Here is a 22141-nt window from a genome sequence, read left to right on the forward strand (position 1 = left end):
GCAGCAGCCTGGGGTGCCTTGGCTCAGCCGGAGGCTGTGCGACTGCTGGGAGCCTCCCCATCTGCTTGGAGGTGGCTCCAGGCATGAGATCCTGCACACACTCAAACCCTGAGCTTCAGTCTTTGAGGCAAGTTTTGGAGCTGAGGCTTCGCAGTCCTGCAGTTAATAAAGAAGGACTCTGCACTTGGACAAACCTCTAGGAAATACCAGATATTTCACTGATTTTTTTATACTAGGTGGCATGCTAATCTCAAGGCAGAGTGAAAAGTATTAGACTTTTCCTTTCCATCACAAAAACTACAATTTAAGAGTGGAGACTTCAGAACTGAAAGACAGAAAAAGATCAGAGTAGTTGTGTTTTTAAGAAGTAGGAATATGGTATTTTTGGTATTAGCTACACAGGTTAACTTTTAGCCAAGTGCACGGCTTGCAAAGCTCACTCACAGTTTCACTCAGTACACGACACAAAAATATATTATTTATTTATGGTTCTCTATGTCTCTCTCTGTTCTGTCTGACAGATATTTCCTACTTGCTTTTGCGTCTCATACTTATCTATGCTCTGCAGAAGAAACAATTAACCCAAGTGATTTTACCAGAACAGCAACTCTTTGCCTTATTTTATCTTAGCAGAATTTAATTCAGATAGATTCACTTATCCTGTCTCTAAGTTGGAAAAAAAAAAAAAAAAAAAGTAAAATAACCGTGACTTTAATCCGTTTGCTTTTACAATGAAAATTATAGGCTCTTAGCTTTTCTCTGTGTTGAAATTCTGCATGGTTAAACAACAATTAAAAGGGAGATTAAAAAAGCAAGACAACAAAGAAGTGTGTTTATAGAATTGGCCAGCTCCAGTGTGGAGTATGGAAAAACTGCAGAATCTAACAAAAATGTATGTCACAAGCTGATATAGTTAATGTAAGTAAAATACTCTCACAGGAAACTATAACATGGAATAGGGTAAGAAAGTGCAGATGTGTTGGCCTCAGAGTTATCTCTCTGCATAGCTAATTTATATGGATAGTCTAACATGGATCTTCTCAAGGAGTCAAATCTGTGCTCCTGAGAATCCAGCTTTGTCCTCAGCAGGACAAAGTTCAGTGAACTGCTAAAATCTGTGTAAGAAAATAAGCTTGGCTGGGAAATAACTTGGAAGGCTTCCTTTGTACAAAGTACTGAGATGAAAGACTACTGTATTTTTGCAGAAGCATTTTAAATCCTTCAAAAGAATGGGCACAGCAAGAGGCTGAGCAGACAGACACTATTAACTGGAAGTCAGTTATACATAGGAAGAATAATGTCAAAGATTAGTGCAAACAAAGAGGTCAACAACCACTACATTTCCACAGATCACGATGGCAGGACTACTGAATTTTGGGGTGAGAGAAAGTATGTTGAAGACTTCAGTCCAACTCCTCCTCCCTACTGCAAGGCAACAGAGGTCTCCTGAGGCTGTGTGGCAGCCGTGTTATTTGCTGAGCAGAGTGTAAGCCGTACACAAGACAGATGCAAACAGGACTCAGAGAATAGCTGCTTAGCATCCCCTCGTGTTCCGTGAGGATGGTCACGGGAGAGGAACTGGGCTGTGTAGCATGATCAAACACTACTTCTGGTGTTGCACAGTACAGACTTGGCATTTTTGCTATCTGGCACTGCTTTCAAGCCGCTCCTCTGTGTTTGACTGGAAGATAAGAATGTGCATGTGTCTGCATCACACAACCTGGATCACAAGGTTAGCTCTACTAAGATGTGATTTATCTTAAATTATGACATTAAAATCTGCAGTCTTTCTACCTTTATTATCTGCCCCCCTGCTTTTTTTTTTTTTTTTTTTTTTTTTAAGAATTTAAGACTTTTTTTTTCTTTTGGTAACGTATGCAGAAGTCTTTGTGCTGTGCATTTTTTTCATTTACTTTTCAGATTTCTGATGAACAGTAATTGCCTGTTTTGTCTCCTAAAAGCTTAAATTTAGAAATTTTAATGAATAACTAAAACACTGTTAAAGAGTACAGACATGTCTCTGCCTACTTCTGCCTTCCCATTTTCCAGATTGCTCTCCAATATGGGTAAGATCAAGACCTCAAAGAATAGGACTGATTAAACTTAAAACTTTTTTTTTTTTTAATCTTCTTCTCCTTTTTTTAAGCTAATAAAACCTTTACATGCTGTACTAGACACAAGGAATATATTGAGGAAAAAAATAACATAAAGAAAAGTATCTGATAAAATGTGGTTTAGAACAATTTTACAGGTTTTAATTCACAAGAAAAAGGGAGGTTTTTTCTCCCTCTGTAGCAGATAATGTGCTGGGCAAGTGTTTGGTACCCAGACAAGGATGTCCACTTGTTACTTTGGAAGCCAAGATACTTCTGCTGTCCTGGAACACAAAAATTTGATTTCTCAGGTCACTGGGGAAGAGAGAAGAGAGAGGTGAGGCTGAACTGTTGGCCTGGCTTGTCATAAGGAGCTCCCCATAAGGAGCAAACGGTGGAAAAAGGAGTAAAAGGTGGAAAAATGTGGCAGCTGGTGCAAGGCCACTGTACTGCAATTTTCATGAGGCTGACAGTAGGCCAAGAGACCATAAAATGGCAGACACTCAGAATAGCTGAAACAGGCTGTGTATTGTTGATAATTATATTTGCAGCAGCAATGATGCCCACACCAATACAATTTGAAAACAAAAAATACCAGCATGAATAATCTCAAGAAAGAATTACTGAAATAATAGCTTTAGAGGCAACTATTTGCTACAGATCAATCAACTGCATAAAAATGAAATTTTAACCAGCAAAATCAAAAGGCTTGAAGATACCTAGCAAACATCGCTGCTGAGGATTTAACATTAAGTACTGCCTAGCTTACCACAGGCTGTGTCATTGCAAATGTGAAAATGATGAGATAAAACAGTTAAGCATCAAGGGAAAACCAGATAAAATGAAAAACAATAAAACGTGTAGCACCATTATTCTACGCTGATGACAGACAGAAAATTATACAAACATTAGGAGAATGCTATCTATAGCTGCTCAGTCTTCACGGAAGCTCTTTTACAGAATTAATGATTGATACAGAAGTAATATTTCAAAGAATAAAGAAAGAATGTGAAAGTTTAAAAGCCAAAATGGTACAGAAAACAGGCAATTTAGTTGTGCGCAAGTATGAAATACGAGTGATGAAAATGAATGAAAAGAAAAATGACTGAGGACAGCTGGAGAAGGGAACAGATGTAACAACTCACTAAGATTCATTAAAACCTGACCAATTTGGTTTATATCTCAAGGAAAGCAAGGTTTTCTATAAAAGTTGTAGCCAAATTTAAACTTTAATTAATATAATACTACTACAACTCTTTTTAGCTATTAAGATATTTTCTAAAATGAACAAAATAAAACAAATTATCTTCCTTTGAAATTGTAGATGGCCTGGAACAGAAGATGGATTGGAAAGTTGACACCAAAAACCACTAAAGAATCCATAAGATCACTACCTATCATTTTAGCATGAAGAGTCAACAGTTACCTATGGTTGCTGGATGCAAACAGCACATAAAGAGGTGCGAAGCACAGCATGAAATGCATCGTGTGACTACACTAAGAATTGACAAGGTGTCTCTCACCATAATGGCAAATGATGCCATGGGAAAGAGACAAAAAAAAAAAAGAAGAAGAATATTTTCCGTCAATAAACTGACTCCTATGTGCCAAAGGATTTCCAGGATTTTTCCCCCCCAGATTACACTCTCCCTTTCTCCTTGATAGAGCTTTCCAGCTTGTTTCAACTATTCATTATCCATAGCCAAATGCATCAGAAAAATACATTTCCAAACACAAATTACAAGGTAATAGCAAACCAACTTAGACCAGGTATAAGCGTGCCACTGTTTTGCACTACAGACTTCTTCACACCTAACTTTAAGGTTTGTTCTGAAGCTACTGTAGCAATTCAGTTTGTCATGAAAATTGCATCTGAAGTGCAGATGCAGCCAGCTGGCTTGAGGGACACTGGTTGAATTTTCTAAGTATACTGGGAAGATAAGGAGGTAGCATGTGAATATACCTATTAAACAACACCTGTGTTTCAGTTACATACACTACAGTCTTTACTGCAGATACTGCCTCACCTGTTTCCTCTAGAAGTTACATATAAATGGTTTAAGGCATGTATTGCAAATAATGAGAAACTCAGCAGAGAAGGAAAAATGTACTAACACTTCTTTCTTACTTGCTGCAGAGTGGGCCTGTTTAGGGCACTGGAATTAGGTGTGTGTGTGGTTTTCTTTTTTCTTTTTTTTTTTTTTTTCTTTTCTAAGTTTTCTCTCATTTCTTTTGCACACATACCTCTTAAAACAAACTGGCTTAATGAGGGAACTAACCTCAAAAAGAACAATCTATAGAGACTAATTTGTTCCTTGTTGTTCCTCAGCAACAGATTTTACCAAACACTCTCCCTAAAGGAATTCATTACGTATTTGCATTGCTATGTTAAAAAAATAGTGCGTCATATTCACAACTGCAATTCTGAATTTGTTTTCCTTGTTTGTTTGTTTTGGGAAGACCTGACATACATACTCTTCACTGTGCAGTGGAACAAATTCAAATGTAATCTGGATACCTGAAAGCTTTACTTAGTTTACAGGTAAATTATTGTGGCATAAAACCAAGCAACATACAAATCAGTGCATCCTAGGATGTTTTTAAAGAACTAGCATACTTCCGTGAAATTTAATGCACATTTAACTCCCTTTTTCTTCACATTTAGAGAATACAGGAGCAGTTCAGGATAATCTAAAAAAAAAAAAATCCAACTACCCTCTTAAATTACAAATGCAAATAGCTAGAATGAATTGCTTTTTATACTCACTTGATATAATACGGCACTTTGTTTGGTGAGATTGCCCTCTCCCAGGGGCCTTGGACAGAAGCTGTCAACAAACAAACAAACAAATAAATAAATAACTGCACGCATACATTCATACATACAAACATACCTAGAAGAAAAACATGGAGGTCAAGTTCAAAGCAAACAGGAAAGACAACATTAATCGCTAGAATTACAATTTTACACTTGGCCACGCTGATATTGGTCTGTTTGCTCAGTTGCCCATGAAGGCAGGAAGGATTAACCTGCTGTTCTGAAATTTCTGGCCTAATCTGAGAGAAATTGAACTCATTCAGCTGCAAAGATAAATACAAAAAACTCCTTGGCTACTAAACATCAAGAACAAATATGAAGCAGAGCACACAACCTATCTCTGTGGTTCAGTTCAACCTCTTTTATAGGATTCCTCCTGCTAGTATGTTTGGCTGGTTTTACTTCAATTTCTTTCTCATGTGATTAGTCCCTTCCATCCGTCTAGGAACAAGATTACACTGGTTTATGCTTTATGCTGAGTGAAGTACAACTGACATACCATCTCAGTATTTTGCTTATTCTCTTGTTGACTTGTTCTAAATACAGAACAATTTAATTTTTATTTCTCCTCATTACTAACTGTGCTTTATTGACTTCCAATAACAGCAAATAATGGAGAAAGTAACACTTTGATCACATGAACCAGCGAAGAAATGACATCACTCACTCTTGGCTATCAGTGTTAAATCTCTACAGCAACTTAGAATGTAGTGAAAATCTTCTGTAACAAAGTTGTATATAAAATTCGTTGTAGCTAAACAATTTTAAATAATGTGTTTTTATTATAGGCAGAGACATAGCTTAGGATGCAGTCATAAACTAGTTTCTGTGTTTGTTTGTTTGAGTATGAGTAATTATGAGTTTTCTATCTGTAAAAACAGTTGTACCGAAAATTTTCTTTTCTAATATTGTGATTTCTTTATATGAAAAGTAATCTAGCTGGAAAAAAAACCGTCTGTTTGCTTCCCCAATGTAATCCTTCTTTTTAGTGACCCCTGCTGTTCACAAGGAAAAATAATTGTCTCCAAGACACAACTAGGGATCAGCTGCTTGATCATTTGTCTCAGTCTTCTCTGTCTCTCATTTGAAATAAATCTTTCAATAATGCTTCAGGTACTTTAACAAATACTTTAACAAATCCATACAAATATGAGCAACCAATATCCACATTTCATATAATTTGTACCAAAACTGTTAACCAGATTCACATGAGTGAATTTGCGGAATGAAACACTCTGTCCCCTGCTCACAGACTAGAATGTGGGTAAGAGGACTTGATGACCATGGCTGAGATTACTGGTGGCCTATGAAAAGCTTACCACTTTGATGGTCCTGTTGTCACTGCCTTTAACCCCCACCTAAATGGCTGTAACTAAGCTGTGTACTGCTTTCCCATTACTTACACTTACATCGTTCTGTGCTTCTTAAGAAAGAAAGGAAAAATTTAATTTCAAAGGTATGAACCACGAAAACAGAAAATTCATGAAGTGCACCAGAAATGCAGAATGAATTATAATGGTAGCTCCCATGGAAGAAGCGCATGATAATGCTGTTGAAGTGTGTGTCATAACCCACACATAAAAAAATCACAGAACTCTATTTTCAAACACAAATATTCAGATATATCAGTTATAGATGATGAAATATTCCTTCTTGGGACAGGGACTGATGTCTCGTTTCATGTCTGTACACTGCAGAGCTGAACAGCTGTGAAGGTGCAGCTTGCCACTCATTGAGCAGCAGCTCTTTTGGTGAGCACTAACTGCAAGATGCTCACAACTTCTCAGTTTCGTATAGCCTCAAATGATGGAAAGATGCAATCTGTTACATAATCTATATATGACTGCAAAAAGTATAAAAAATGGAATATGATGCTATGTATTGATGTTAACTACATTAAAAAAAGGAAACATCCCCTCCTTTTAACCCCAGTTTTACATTATGCTTCATATGCAATTCTTAACCATAATTCTTATTTATTCCGTCTACTGGTGAGAACATAAACTGCTGTTAAGTGTAGTTTTGGTGACTGATCTGATATTCTCCACCATCTAGAAGGGGGTAGGAAACCAAAGGCAAGGAGTTACACACAAGTTACAGTTTAATTTTACATTATCAATGTCTTGGTGATTTCTTTGTATGCTTTTATTCATTAATATGACACTGTGAGTTAATATGCGGCACATCAAATATCTTTAAAAGGCCTACTCCATTGCAATTATAAAGTTTCTGACCCCATGGGATTGTGTTATCTGAGGACTAAGTTGAATAGGATTATACTAAGTTATAATTTTTGAAAATAAAATACCCTTCAGTATTTACTAAAAATTGACCTTCTTCCTTATCTCTCTCCAAAACAGTCATTAATATTCCTAGTGGGAACACCACCAAGCTACAGTTCTGCCACTCTAAGATTTGTTTTCAGTTAAATACCTACAGGACAGATCATCACTTATTTTTGGAAGGTGCAGTTTTTCTGTTGTTGCTGAATCAATCTGCATAAGAGTTTTGCAGTCATGACTTATTATCACATAATCTTATATAAAATAATGTTCTCAATACATTAAAATAGGAACAAATACTTTGCTTTCATGAGAACTAAGAGCTTTAGGAATAACAAACAATTCTCTGATGTTCTGCATAATTGGATTTAGTGTTACTTCAAGAGATTGCTGTGAAGCTGTCTATAATACACTTTTACTTTCCTGGATGATTCTAGTCTTGCCTAAATTTGAGTTGACAAAATACGTGGTACTTTTTACAGCTATGCTAAGACAATAATCATTTCATTTTTGGCAGAAGCCCAGAAGCTGAGAGCAGCTGTTTCTCTGGTTACCAGTATGGGTTTACTATCTATTACAAAGCTAGTGCAGGTAATGGACATGTATCTTTAATTCCTTGGTAAGGCCATTTCAGTTGTCCAGCTAAATACACTTAGCAAATGCTTTTCTGTATGACACTGTAATATCCCAGTGTGCTGCTACACTCAAGAAACAGACATTTCCTTATTGCCAAGTGTAATTCAAATGTGTTTTATTGTTCTAACTTGCACAGTCTAAGAATCTATTATCATACACCCAGCTACTTGCAATGCTGTCTACTGCAATTAAATACTACAACAAAATACAAGGCGTTTTGAGAGTGAATTTAAATTTCTGTACTCTTTATTTTTATTGCTACGCACTTTAATGGTTACTTAAATTTGAGAGTTTAATTTTTTCTGTTGGTGTGCTAATTTCTAAGACTTGCTTTGGATATTGTTCAACTTAAGTAAACATGGATCTTGGTGGTAAGCCTACATCCTTATTTGTTTTCAGAATGTATAATGATACCGTAGCATAATGGCTCTATGGACTTCAGCAGTGTTTTAATCTATACAGGGATATGAATGAAATATTAACTAGTATGATAGCATAGTTTTATCTGGAGTTGATATTATGAAACTAATCTGATAAATATTTCACTTTAGCACTGCAAATATAATGAAAAATACATGTATGTTTGCTAATAGTAAACTATTCCTTCAGCTATTCAAAGACTTAATTTAGTATATCCAGTTAAAAATTACTCTCAGTGATCCTTATTTAAAAAGTCAGCACACACCTCTCGTCACCTTCCAATATCACAAGTTTACATTTTCAGATTTAAATACAGAGAAAATCTTTTGAGTCTTAGTTAACACTTGGGGAGCACTGGCCAACAGTTTCAGGATAGGAATTGTAAAGTCAAACCACCTAGTACCCATATTCCATGCACTGTTATGTATATCAATTATTTTTTCTTATAAATTTATTGTATTTATTATATCTGCATTTCATCTCCATGATAGTTAAAGCGGACCACATCTATTTGTTCACAATCAAGACCTGTACTACCTGCTTGGTGGCCACTGCAGTTGTAGCACAGCAAAGTGCTTAATTATGTTCATATTTTAATAATGCTGCTTCAGCCTAGGAGCTCTACCTGCGTGACTGCTATTGTCCTACTTGGGATTATCATCATTATTATCTTCATGCAAACAAAGGGCTAGAAATTTATTTAATTCTTCACATAAAATGTATTTTCATACCAATTATTTTCACTGCGGCGAGGTACGGAATTGGTGACTTCAGATAAAGGGAGGCAGGAACAACAAAATAATGAGATGGTCTCTGGGTCTGGGAAGCCTCTGACTTCCTAAGAATCAGGTATCTTATTCTTTCAAAGAAGATGCATCAAGTATTACCAATTATTTTCAAATGAGACCATTATAGATGATAAACTATTGTGCTCCACAGACTTAAAAGCGCTTCTGCTTCTCTTCCTGAGAGAATATGCTAAATCAATGTTTTCCCATAATCAGTTCATGATATTTGCTGGCAGGATGCCATCTCCAATTGGTATGCCTGTGTGACAGTGGCACAATAGAAGGGTTTGCATAATTTTTGTGAGTTCTTCAAGATCCTTTACAACAAATGTCGGTATACATCTGTAAAATACGACTTTTTCCAGATTTATAGAGAATTGATTTCTAAATTATGTGCATTTATTATTGTACCAAGTGAGACTGAAGAACAGATTGTGTTGTGTAGCAATGAAGTCTGCTGTTGCACCATGTAGCCGAGAAACTGAAATCAGAGTATAGTGACTAAGCAATTTAGAAGCTACAAGGCAGAGACATCAATCAAAATGATTTCTAAATGATCCCTCCTTTCCTAAGAACTACACAGCATGAAGTCTATTCTGCTTCAAGTCCTAGCTTGGCACGCTGCACATGTGGATGATTCTCAGGCATTTCAGAGACAGGGAACTACTTCTCAGTTTGGAATCTGCAATTCTGAAATACAAGCAAACATCCCCTCTTTCCCTGCAGATCTAGAAGTACTGTCTATTGCTGCAACATACATGCAGGCTTTTAAGGAATATACCATCTTTAGAACACCTCTAATCAATTTGAAGAAGGAATTATCAGTCGTGAAAGCACTCAGCATGTGGTCAGGAACAGTATTAACTCCTTTTACAAGAATTATAAAAGAGGACTTGCCATTCTGCATTTCCTGCTGGAATCCTTATGGACAACTTAAGATTTCTTACCTGCAACCTAGGGTCAACATTATATGATATGACCTAAATAATGCATACTTTAAATCATGAACAGTGTTCCCAGAAGTTTCAAAATGCCACTAGTGGCACAAAATGTAAAATCCACCTAATAGTTATTTTTCTTAAATGTCACACTACTATAAAATGGCAAAAATACAAGCATCTACTTGATAAAGAATCTATGTAATAAAAGATTCTGCATGAAATACAGCCAAGTGATATAGTCTGCATCAATCCACATATTCATACAGATACTTCATATTGTTAATGGTGTCTGTCGCACTTTTATGTTGTTAAAACTAAAATCTCTAAAACTTGTTCATCAAATGAGGTCATAAATTGACCTCATCAAATTGGTAATGAGTTTTCTGCAAATGGAGTAAGATGAATGCAAAAATAAATCTGCTAAATACCCATGTCTCATATAGAATATATAAAGGTGTTGTTTTTTTTTTGTTTTTTTTCCCCTTCTTTAAGGACATCTTATTTTGTTCTTTTTAAAAAAGTTTCAGAACTGTAACAGAACAAGGTCTGATGGAAGTGGGTTTGTGGTTTAATTTTAGTCTAAAGGAGATCTCAGTTCTGAGTGGATAAATTGCAAGTTGCACACCTGTAGGGGAGGACATGGCTATATGGATTGCTGAAAGGGTAATAACATTAAGATCAAAAGTTTTTAATCAAGGCAATGAAACCAGGTGAGCCCATGAGAGTGCAGGAAAGAATTTATCTCCTTAACTTTTTTCAGCTGGGTACAGTGACGAAGGTACCAGCAAGGCTACTACATGTAAGTACCCAAAACCTAGGCTGATATTCTTCCCAGGGATTGCCAGAAAACTGGAATTAGGAGTGTAAGACCCTAATTAGTAATGAATATGCAGATGATTGTTCACAATAACAAAGTTAACTCCTCAAGTACTTGACTGTCTAAATACTGAGGACCCAGGTGACTTCCTGCCCCTTACACACATAAGCTTTATGTCTAAGGACTGCAGGTCAGCATCTTTCACAAAGAACTGCTGGGTCTTGCTTTCTAACTTTAGACAGGCCTTTAATAAACTTTTTGTTATACCCATGTAACTCACCTATTTTCTTAAAATTTTGAGTTCTATGGTTTTGTTCTGGCTCTACAGGAATACAAGATACACCATGGAAAATATAAGATCACAGAATCACGGAATGTTAGGGATTGGAAGGGACCTTGAAAGACCATCTAGTCCAATCCCCCTGCCAGAGCAGGAACACCTAGGTCATGTCACACAGGAATGCATCCAGGCTGGTTTTGAATGTCTCCACAACCACTCTGGGCAGCCCAAGATATACCATAGGAAATGATAAGAAATGGCCAATACTGAATTGCTCAGCCTAAGCACATGCAGTCACTTTGCATTTAGACAAAACAAAGAAAAAAAAAAAAAAAAGGCAGTCAGTCTCTATCTTGACCACATTTAAATGCCATAATAAAATCTTTGCGCTTCCAGGGAATTCTCAGATTTAGCCTGGTTCTTTTGAGACTACTTATCCTCTTTTTATTATTCCTTGGTAATATTTGTATTCAAAACATTAACTGTGATTTCTAAAAATATTAAATCATATATCCCACAGACATGGATGAATGGACATGGTCTTTGATGTCTGCATGTCAAAAGTGCTATCTGGAAGACAATATAAGATAATGCATGCAATGAGAAATAAAAGAGAAAGATACTGCTGTTTGCACTGAAAAATGATCTCTCATCTGAATGGGTAAAGCATCTAAAGAGTCCTGTAGCCCTGTCATGTTTAGAGCCTGATGTCTTAATGAGCACGACTTGCCCTTTTAAAGACATGTCTGCCTGGGCAAGAGAGAGCTTCACTACCCTCTGTTTTGCATAGTAATCTAAGCACTCACCCTGAGTGGGAGGTGAGTACCTGACTTCTCTCCCACCTTGAAGGAATTCTGGCCCACATCTCTGATTTCTCAGGAGAGTGGCATAAATAACAGAAAGAAGGGAAAAAGAGATCTGAACCCTAACAACTCTGAGCTTATCCAGAGAAGCAGAGACCTAGGTTATACATGTATAGCCCACTCCCATGGTTGCATCTTTTACTTTTCAGCAAAAATTGCCTACCACAAAACGCAGCAGCTACACAAGCACTTTGATCACTAGCTTGTAATGTGAACTGCTGGCTCCCGCTTTCCCAACCTTTCTGTTTCTGAATTAAAGTTGTTATGGCTGCTGCATATCACATTAACGTCAGTGTTGTTGGGGCTCAGTAGACTGAAACCTAAAGCCATAGTTAGTTAAAACCAAGTTCCTGGCACAGGGTATTTCGGTGTTCAGATTCAAAAATCTGGCACTGGTGCATCCAGGTGGCAGATGCTTGTAGCCTGGGACATAAAAGTCACAAAATGTTAGCTAGATGTAAAGAAGCCTTTCAGACTTGCAAATCTAAATTTCTTTCTGTTTCTTTTATTTCCAGTTTCTCTGCTGTGACAAAGGTCTGTGTTCTTTGAGTGGTTAGTGCTTGGAAAGGACAAGCAGAACCTGGGATCTGCTGGTCGAGCTTGTAGGTAGCTACCAGTTATATCTGAGCACTGCTTCATGGCGTCACTTCATTGACATGCTACACATGCTAACAGATGATCTCACACTGGACAGTAAAATACAAGGTTTGTATAGGCTTTTAAAATATGTAATACCTTCTGTTTTTTAGTGCTCACAAAAGATTCACATGAATGAGCTACTACATTAAAAAAAAAAAACAACAAAAAACACAACAGAATTGGTTGCTGGCTGGTTAGCACAGAAAATGATATTAAAAACAATCTGACATCAATCTTACCTCTCATTTACTGCATCTCAAAAAAAAAGAAATACTGTTTTGACAATATAGGTGGGTTCTCCAACAAGAGACAATGAATCCTATTCCCTGTGAGAGGCAGTATCATAGATACAAATAAAGGAGTAGTCAAAAAAGTAAAATTATTCCAGAAGAGTCATTAAAACTCTGGAGCTGGCATTATGTTAAAATTTGCACTTAAAGTGGGATTGCAGGTATCCTTTTTCACACCTCGGTTAGCGTATATAGCTTCCAAATTAAGCACCACCATGCATGAAGGAATCACAGACATTTAAATGACTTTGCTAAATATTTACCAGTTTCTCTTTAATAGAAAAGAGATTTTTTTGCTACTTTTTCACATCCTGATTTATATCATTCTAATTAAACAGCAAAACCTTCAAAAACAACAAACTCTGTGAATTCATGATATAATGTCTTGCACATGTAATACATTTACCAGCTATAACAACTATTCGTGCTAATGGTGATAGGCTCAGTCCTTGGCCAGGTGGCTAGGAATAAATGGAAGAGGAGCTGGGACTCTGTGGAGACTGGCAGAGTGTGACAAGATCTTGGGGAAGCATGACAGAGTGATTGGAATACCAAGGGCTGGGGTGAGAGAGCCCAGCAAAAAAAAATGCAGAAGGCTGGAGAGGGGCAGGCCCACCTGCCAGCAGAGAGGTGTGGGCCAGTTTTGGTGAGAGTCCTTCAAAACTGAGGGCAGCCCAAAGTCCTGGTAGAGAAACACAAGTGGACACTGGCTCTTTTATCATTACTTCTTTAACTCACAACCAAGAGATGTCTGAATTACCCTATGTTCTGGTATAGATTAATACTGTCACCTGCTCAATTACAAGATGAAAGAGTGGAAAGAGAAGGTTGAACTGCAAGAAAGGACAATTGGGAAAAATCGCCCCTAAATTAAAATTCACAAAGGAGATTTTTTTTTCCACACCTTATTTCTCTAACTCACACCACCCTTCCCATCTCTTAGAAACAGCTATAAAAATACCTCTTGAAACAGGTTGTAAGTTTTTAGATACAGAAACTACCACTTGATTTCTTGCCTGAAAAGGATGTGATAAATATGAGATCCTGCACCACTCGCCTTTTAAAAGAATAATTTTTATTACATAAACACAGTTGGGAGCTGAAGATCATCACTCACACTTAAGGATGTGCAACTATCTATAAGTAGAGGGCAAGCTGATGCTGAGTTTGAGAGGATGAACTGATTATCATTGGGATATAAATTAGACATGAAATAGAAAATAAATCACTTATTTTTCATACTTATTACAGTTTTCATTGGTCTTATGTGTACCTCAGCTCCTTATATAAAAACATTTTGTGCACTGAGGATATAAAATAAATCCAGCAAGCAGAATTATCATGTTTCATCTTTTCACAGCTAGACTGATCCCATTTGGACTCTGCTTGCCATCAGTGCACTGAAAGATCATTTACAAGCTGTTAATTCACCTCCATTTGACCTGCCCCATTCTGATCTACAATCTGTATGTTGGGATTGTTCATCCCTAAATGTACAGATACAGAAATAAGGCCAAGGCTAGATGGCAAAGTCTCAAGAAATCCCTCTCTTGAAAAGCTCTCTCCAATAGATCTGATTCCATCAGCATGGGGACACAGAAGAGACAGTGCCTGAAAAGCATGTAACAGCATACTTCCCTCGGGAGTGTGAATAGTACATGATACTGAGGAACTCAATACTTTGGGGATTTGATTCTTAGGAAACATGAGGCTGATCACTGGTGGTTTTCAGTGACTGAATATATACTTGAGAAAGATTTGATAGATATTTTCATCACTTCAAAACCCTAACTTCTGCAGGTACATCTGAGAATATGTATTTGGACACATATTTTGCAAACATCTAAGACAGCAAGCAAGAGAGGACAAGCAAACAAATACATGGAAAGCATATGCCCATTTTATTTTTTTTTTTTTCTCAGTGATTTGGCTGTTTCCAAGGCCAGCATGCTTTCCCCTGCCTCCCTTTCCTAAAGTGATCCTCAAGTGATGAGAAGTGACCAGAATGATTTCCACCCTGTTGACTCTGGCTAGAGCACAGAAGTAGTGTCTCGGTGCCCTGCTGATGGTAGTTGGGCTATAAAAGAGGTGGCTATAAAACTGAGAAACTTTGATTCATCTGTGCTATCAGCAAAGTAGTAACTGTCACGTGAGTTGCACAACACAGTTAGGACACTCTTGTATATTGCAACATAGTCTTGGTTAATGTACACATAACAATTTTTTTTCTCTGTGAGAAATTCATTTTTCCCTAGGAATAAACTGTACATCAAATAAGAAAAACAGGTATCTCTTTATGTGTTCCATTCATGTCATACACCCATAATTCTCATACATTCCATTCTGGCATATCTGACTTGCACTTACTTATACTGGGTAGGTAGATTATTCTCAGTGATTCAGAGCTAATTAAAAAACATTTTGCAAAAGTATGAGAAATTACGGAAATCACTCTTTTTTCTTCACAGACCCAACATTTGATAAAATTAGATGCAAGGTTGAACTACTGTGCACCTCTGTTGTGCTTACATGGCACAACATAGACTCTCTTTTAAGTTAGCAATTCACTCCATTGAGATGTCCCTGCCTCTGTTTTTTCCTCACTGTCTTTTTCTTTGGCTGGCAGAAAAACAGTTAACCAATTAAAATTACAGTGCACTGTCAGATGAAGAAAAGTTTGTCCTCTACCCCACTCTGAATGTAGCTGTACAATAACAATAACATCTATCTCTGATGTCTGGGTAGCTTGTCCCTCCGCATGGAGGAGACCATTATCCTGTGACTGTGTTCTGTTCTGCTGATATAATCTCTTAAATAAAGTTTTACTGTTTACTTTCCTTAATTGAAGTACAATAGAGAAGACATGGCCTTTAAGAAGCTTCATTTTACTCACTGCCTTGGAGCTTTGAAGGTGTTTCAAGTTGTCTTTCAGTGTACTTCAAAACATCCTTGATGAAAGAGAGTGTGTGGAGGTGGAGTGGGAATGTTACTGGCAAAGTTAGTGGCAATTATATTTTATGCAGAGTTGTAAAATGTTTACTTAACTGCTATCCTTCTACCAACTTTCTCACTATGGTTTTGATCTTCTCACTACTCTGCTAAAGTGATCAAATCCTGCAAAGCCTATAGACAAAATATTTCTCTTGCACATCTTATTTTATCCCTTTTTGGCGTAGAATATTTCTGATCTCAAACAGATAAAGCAAATTAATTTTATTATTATTATTTTTAATCCTTTCTGTGTTACAATCATCAGGAACTTTTACATTTTTCACCATCATATTATTTCACTATTCCTAGAAGGGAATCTTCAAACAGTGAAGAATAGCTTGGCACTGACAGATGTATAGGCAGATAGAATTGATACTGGCAGACATTTTCCTTTTACCCTGGACTATGTGAACTTATTTAGCAATCTTTGGCTCCCAGGAAGGGAAGGGAAGAGACGTTTTAATATGGTCTATAATAGAAATTCAGAGCAGCCATAGCTGGCACATGGCTACAAAAATTATCAATTAGCTGTGTATGCAAGCTGAGCAAAAAAAATTGGGAAGGTACTCACTGGTAAGAAAATGCTGGGAAGTAGGGCCAAAATCCCTGTGAGCTTCATGCAGTTGCCTGATACGCTCATCAATGGCCACCTGTGAACAAAGAAGTAGAATGACTTTCTCCTAAACAAGTAACAAGCAGCAATTATAGTCAGATACTTTTTTTTTTTTTTTTTTCATTACAGAACATTCTGTTTAAATTTAAGAAAGCTCCTGTAACAATCTATAAACCTCAGGGATTAACTGATATTTAATGTGTCTTTCTCAGAAGAAGGTCAAAAAAAGATTTTTACTTCCTCTTCCCCCAACCCCAACTTTAACCAATGCTAGAACAAGTTAAAAATGAACAGGTTGATAAAGAAAGGTATAACAAATTGGCCTGACTTATATGCACCTGAAAAGAATAAGACAATTGCTTGCCAATATTAAAGCCATAAACATTTATCTAAGCTAATACTTTTACTGGAGCTACTGCAAAAATCCTTTTTGTGAGATTATATGTTTTATATCAGCATAAGAAAACTAACCTATTTTAGTGTGGACATGATTACTGTATTTTAGAATAATGCCTAACTAAAAAAGGCAAAGTGCATCTGCACTCATACATTTATCTGTGTTTTTAGTTAGGTGAATTCCTATCCCCTTGGCCCCTTCTTCCCTGAAAGATGTCCTTAGAAGAACATATTATTCTTAGTGCTTTGTTGGGTTGTTGCACTGCATAGAAGCATAGATGTAATTGTAAGATTGGTTTCCTTCTTTACCCTTGAAAATTCCAGTATGGTTATGCATCAAGCAAGCAGCCAAGAGCAGGCAGTTGCTGTAAGATTCCATATTGTATCAATGATATCTAATATCAGCTTTACAGACTTTATGCTAAAAGGACACCATCAGTTAAGTTAGGCCTAAATCTAAGGTCAGGTAAAGCAAGGAAAAATAACTGATAAACTGATACGGATTGGATTCACCTAAATATTGCCTGTAAGAAAAAGTGTTGTATCAGCCTTGGCAAAGCAGAAGGTGAAGGTGATTGGTCTGTTTTTATTGTCTTAATTGTGAGATACAATACCAAGAAACAAAGAATATGCATAAGTAAAAAGCAATCCACACTTTTAAAACTTCCACAGATTTTTTGGTTGGTGGAGGCAGGAACAATTCTATAATAATTAGGTGCGATTCAGTTAGAAGTAAAAAATAATGAAGGAATTGATATGAATGTGTTTGTTTAGCAAACAAACCCCAGATCCCCAAATCTTTTTTTCGGGAGATACAATAGAAATTTAACAGCAGGATATTATTTTATTTTATTTTATTTTATTTTATTTTATTTTATTTTATTTTATTTTATTTTATTTTATTTTATTTTATTTTATTTTACAGTTTTAAAACCAAATGACCAAAATGCCCCCCCCTCCCCCCCTCTTTTTTTTTTTTTTTTCCCCTCAAGCCATTTTTCAGATGCGTTCCCTGTTGCTTTCTCCATTTCTACCTTCTTTTCTCCTCTGGCTTCATATACACAGAAACAATCAATTTTTATTTTTTTTTCTTTTGTCAGTCCTTGCTGCATATTACTAGAATATTACAATGTTCTGTTCTTACAGGCCTCTGTTCTTATTTCCACTGTTTTCTTGAACATAGAATTACTCAGAGGAACATTTATACCAGTAGGTTTAGGGTGAACCTACTGGCAGGCTAAGTCCTGTGACTTGTGCTTTTTCTGCTTACTATTCCTGATTAGATACAGAATTAGATACATCTAGGAAGAGGCTGAACTCTCTAAAACTTCCGAAATTCTGGGCAGAAGAAATCTAAAGGACAATTTAGAGTGAATTGCATGGAGAGATGTTCTGTAAAGTAGTGCTTCATCACTTAGTTCTGACTGGTACCATTATGGATGGTAGATGACTTTGGGGTTGAGTTTGCATTTAATTCACAGTATAGATAAAAGATAGCAAAGTCTGCACATGGATAGACAATGATAGGACTGCTTCTGGTCATCAAATTCATTAGCTTAGCTACTGAAGCATAAACTAATGTGAAATTATTTTCAATCCAGAAATGATCTTTCAATGAGGACTAGGAAGATAATCTTTAATATACATAAAAGAAAAACATACCAGTAAAAAAAAATGCAGAAAAAAATGTAAATGAGATTATATATATTCTGTAGAGTCCTATTAAAACAAAACAAAACAAAAACCTCATAACAGGCCTTTATTTTGTTATTAGGTCATTGCTGGTTAGTAAAGAAATGTGAGATGACTTCTCGATATTAGCACTTACTTTTCAATAAGTGAATTAGGATGGAAAAAGTACTTTCTGACATGCAGAATCTCTAAAGCGAATGAGATCTCCACAAATAGCCAGCATGGAACAGTTTCCTGTATGAGAATGACAACATCCAGTTTGCAGTCAGCAAAGACTACAGGAATACTTAGGTGGTTGTGACCACTGCCAGCTCCATACATTTTCTTCAAGTGTGCAAAGCTGAGAATGACAATCACTACAGAATATCCAGGCAAGTTTTGAGTTGCTCAAAACCGAGAATTTTAGTCACATATGCATATCCAGAAAAAAATACCCTAAACACTCCAAGGTAAACTTTCAAGCTGAACAACCTTGGATGTAAGCCTGGAAATATCTCTGTCTAGAGGTATATTTTGTCAATTCAAAGATGAACAAAACAATTGAAAAAAAAATCAATAGATTGAAAAAAAAAATCAATATTCAAAAATCCAGAATATTTTCCAGGAACAATCACTTCAGAATTGAAAAAGTTATTCCATTTGTCTACCAGGAAGTACCAATTATTGATGTACTTACATATCATATACAACCTTCTAGGTGCCATAATATGGACTCTCTGTTGATGCTAGAGCAAAGAATATTACTGCAGTTAGTCTCCATGACTTTTACTAATACTAAGATGTAAATGCCAAAATGACAGAATTTGAAGCCACAATAATTGAAGACTGGTCCAATAAAAGCAAAGTTGGATTTGGCTTTGTGGCTTATACCCTAACTACCAGGAGAGGCAGAATTATATATTCCAGTTATAGAATCATAGAATGGTTTGGGTCTTCATAGCTTATTCTTGATTCTTGATTCTTGAAAAAAATATTCTCACTTCTTATTTCCTTTTTAAAAACAAGCAATTGGTAATTCCTGAATTTTAAATTATTTTTTGTATTAAATTTCTTCAGAATAAAGTGAAATAAGTTCCTCCAAATATAGTAGCCTATGCTATGTACTGAACCAAGTGCAATTTTACATAGAAAAAAAATGTGAAAAACTGTAGCTGTGCATGAAGAAAACATCAAAATTTTCAAACCAATTGAAGTATTTATTTTCCTTACTTTATATGCAAGAAAACATACATAATGTTAGTGAAGTTTTGCAAGAAAAAAATCACCACATATCTCAATAACCAAAGAAAACAAGATCTCTTCTGACTTCAGTAGTCTTTTCCTACTAGTATCAGCTTAGTCAGATTATCATGCAAAAAAAAACCACCATTGTTTTTAAAGGCACTGTTACCAGTTACTAGCCTATCTTTTAGATCAAACTCTCTATAGTATTTCTCCACAGGTAATGTTACTGAAAAATCAATAACTGGATTTCTAAAAGGTCAGCTATTGCATTATTTGAATCAAGATATGAGAAAATGGTTTTAACTGACCAAAATCTTCTGTTTATATCCAATTTTGTCTTTAAAACAAACATCAAGTTCTGTGATCAGGATACTTGAAATGTTGTTTGTTTGTTTTTTTTCATTGAAAATGTTTGCTTGAAGAGAGACAAATTTCCATTATTTATTTAATCTATTGTTTTGCATTGCATTTATCTTCATTCAGTCATAAATGATGGAGCCACAGTAATGCAGTAAACATTATACATGAAGCTGAGGATTTTAATATAAACAGTCCTACACTATTTTAAGTGATATTGACATAGAATATAAAAAGTTTCTGCTAAACAAACAAATAAAATATTTTATTTAAAGTTCCTCTCCATTAAGATAGGAGAATTTTAAAACATTTGATGAAACACATTCTGTTTCCCATCACTTGAGTGCAGCCATGTGAACTGAATGTATAATAAGGTTCAGATAAACAAATGATGATGATAACATACACAGAGCTATATCTTGCATTTGCTAGGAACAGTTTCTAGGTACTTTCTATAATGTAGGGATCTAACCTTGAAAGCACTTGTAACAGCTCTATTGAAATCAAAATTAGGATTTATTGGATTTGACTTGAGACAACTACTACAGTCTTGCATTTTTGTTAATTTTGCTAGGTTTTAACTGAGCATTTTTTAATAAAAAATGTAATAAAGCATTACTTCGTGTTCATGTCCAGACTACAAAACAGGTCTAGATCAAGAAAGAAAATTAAGTGTTTTGATTCTCAATATTTTCCACGTACTCAGAAAGTACCTGTCACTCAGTATTAATGCTAGATATCTGTTAAACACTACTTTAAAATCTCCTTCCTGAGACATTCAATTAATGTCTCTTGAAGAGTTTTGTGAGATCTAGCATGCAAATAAATCTAAGTGCAACTGCATTTGGCTTTTCTAGCTTTCACACTCTGAATGATAACTGTGTGAATGCACACTCTTGCACAAAAAGGCACAGACAAATGCCTACAGCTCTGCTTAGATGACGCTGTATCAAAAGCATCTTTGCTGTTCTATAGCACAGTACAGTTCAACTGCTGCTGTGTTTACCAGTGAACCAGCTAAAAACGTACATTGCACACTCATCTGTTCCTGCTTGAAAGCATTACCATCATGCAAAGGTTATTTCTTGTAAAAAGATTTAATAATTTTCTCCATGTTCTAATACTTACATTAACATAACATGTTTGTAATAAATATATATAATCTCAGAATAATTGATGAGCAAGGAAATAAAGTGTATTACAAAAATGGGGGATAAATCTGCATCCCTTAGCCTTTTGCAGTTTGATCTAGCTGCCATAACTGAAAGAACTTGTGATTTTCTCCTAAAAGGTTAGGTATGTGCTTCAGTGTGCAGAATACATTCTGTTGATAGAGTGATTATTTGTCTGCATTCATTTGAAAAACAACTCCACATGTAACACCAGTGACATTACCTGAAAAGTCAATATGCGGTTTAAAACATGAAACTAGTAAATGGGAACACTATAGGATTGTACTTTGTATGTCTATGTATGTTTTATCTACATACAACAGTCCCTGTTGGGACTCACCCTTACTTATTTCTAGGTGGATGTCTCTAGAAATACCGTAATTTGCAAAACAAAGTAAGGTAATATTTTTTGTTTGTTTGTTTTGTTTTGTTTTTTCTTTCCATGTTTTCTCTGCACACTTAGTTACATCTGCACCTCCCAAGTTGACTTACATTCTCGTTAGGAAAAAAGATCTTGGTGCTCCTGGAAAAGAACAGCAGCCTTTACAGTCCCTATTTCTAAGTGAAATCATGCTGTCATAGTGTCTTCACTTCATAGTGTCATGTGCTATTTTGTTGAGGGATTACTAATACCATAAGAAAAAATATTTTCAATTCTCCCTCTTTCTGATTCATCATTGTTAGTCACATTAGCCAAGTGCTAGAATTCCAGCATAAAATGCAGAAAAAATAATGCCCGCCCCTTTTTTTTCTTAAAGATAAGAAAACTTTTTTGTCAACAGATTTCCCTGAAAGTTCTCAGTTCTGAATAAAACATATACCAAACATA

General features: G+C 35.9%; 1 protein-coding gene across 10 annotated transcripts in view; it reads right to left on the reverse strand.

The window, feature by feature from the left end:
• The window catches only part of DMD (dystrophin), a 1234381-nt gene that overhangs the window by 112361 nt on the left and 1099879 nt on the right, over positions 1-22141 (reverse strand). For all 10 annotated transcript variants that reach the window (XM_084305928.1, XM_084305932.1, XM_084305933.1 and 7 more), the window contains 2 exons: positions 16430-16508; positions 4861-4921 (listed from right to left, as the gene is read on the reverse strand). In XM_084305928.1, coding sequence (XP_084162054.1) covers positions 4861-4921; positions 16430-16508 — 140 coding nt within the window. The remainder of the gene's footprint in view (positions 1-4860; positions 4922-16429; positions 16509-22141) is intronic.

The sequence above is a fragment of the Netta rufina genome, assembly GCF_964035555.1.
Source record: "Netta rufina genome assembly, chromosome: 1".
In the NCBI taxonomy this organism is placed as follows: domain Eukaryota; kingdom Metazoa; phylum Chordata; class Aves; order Anseriformes; family Anatidae; genus Netta; species Netta rufina.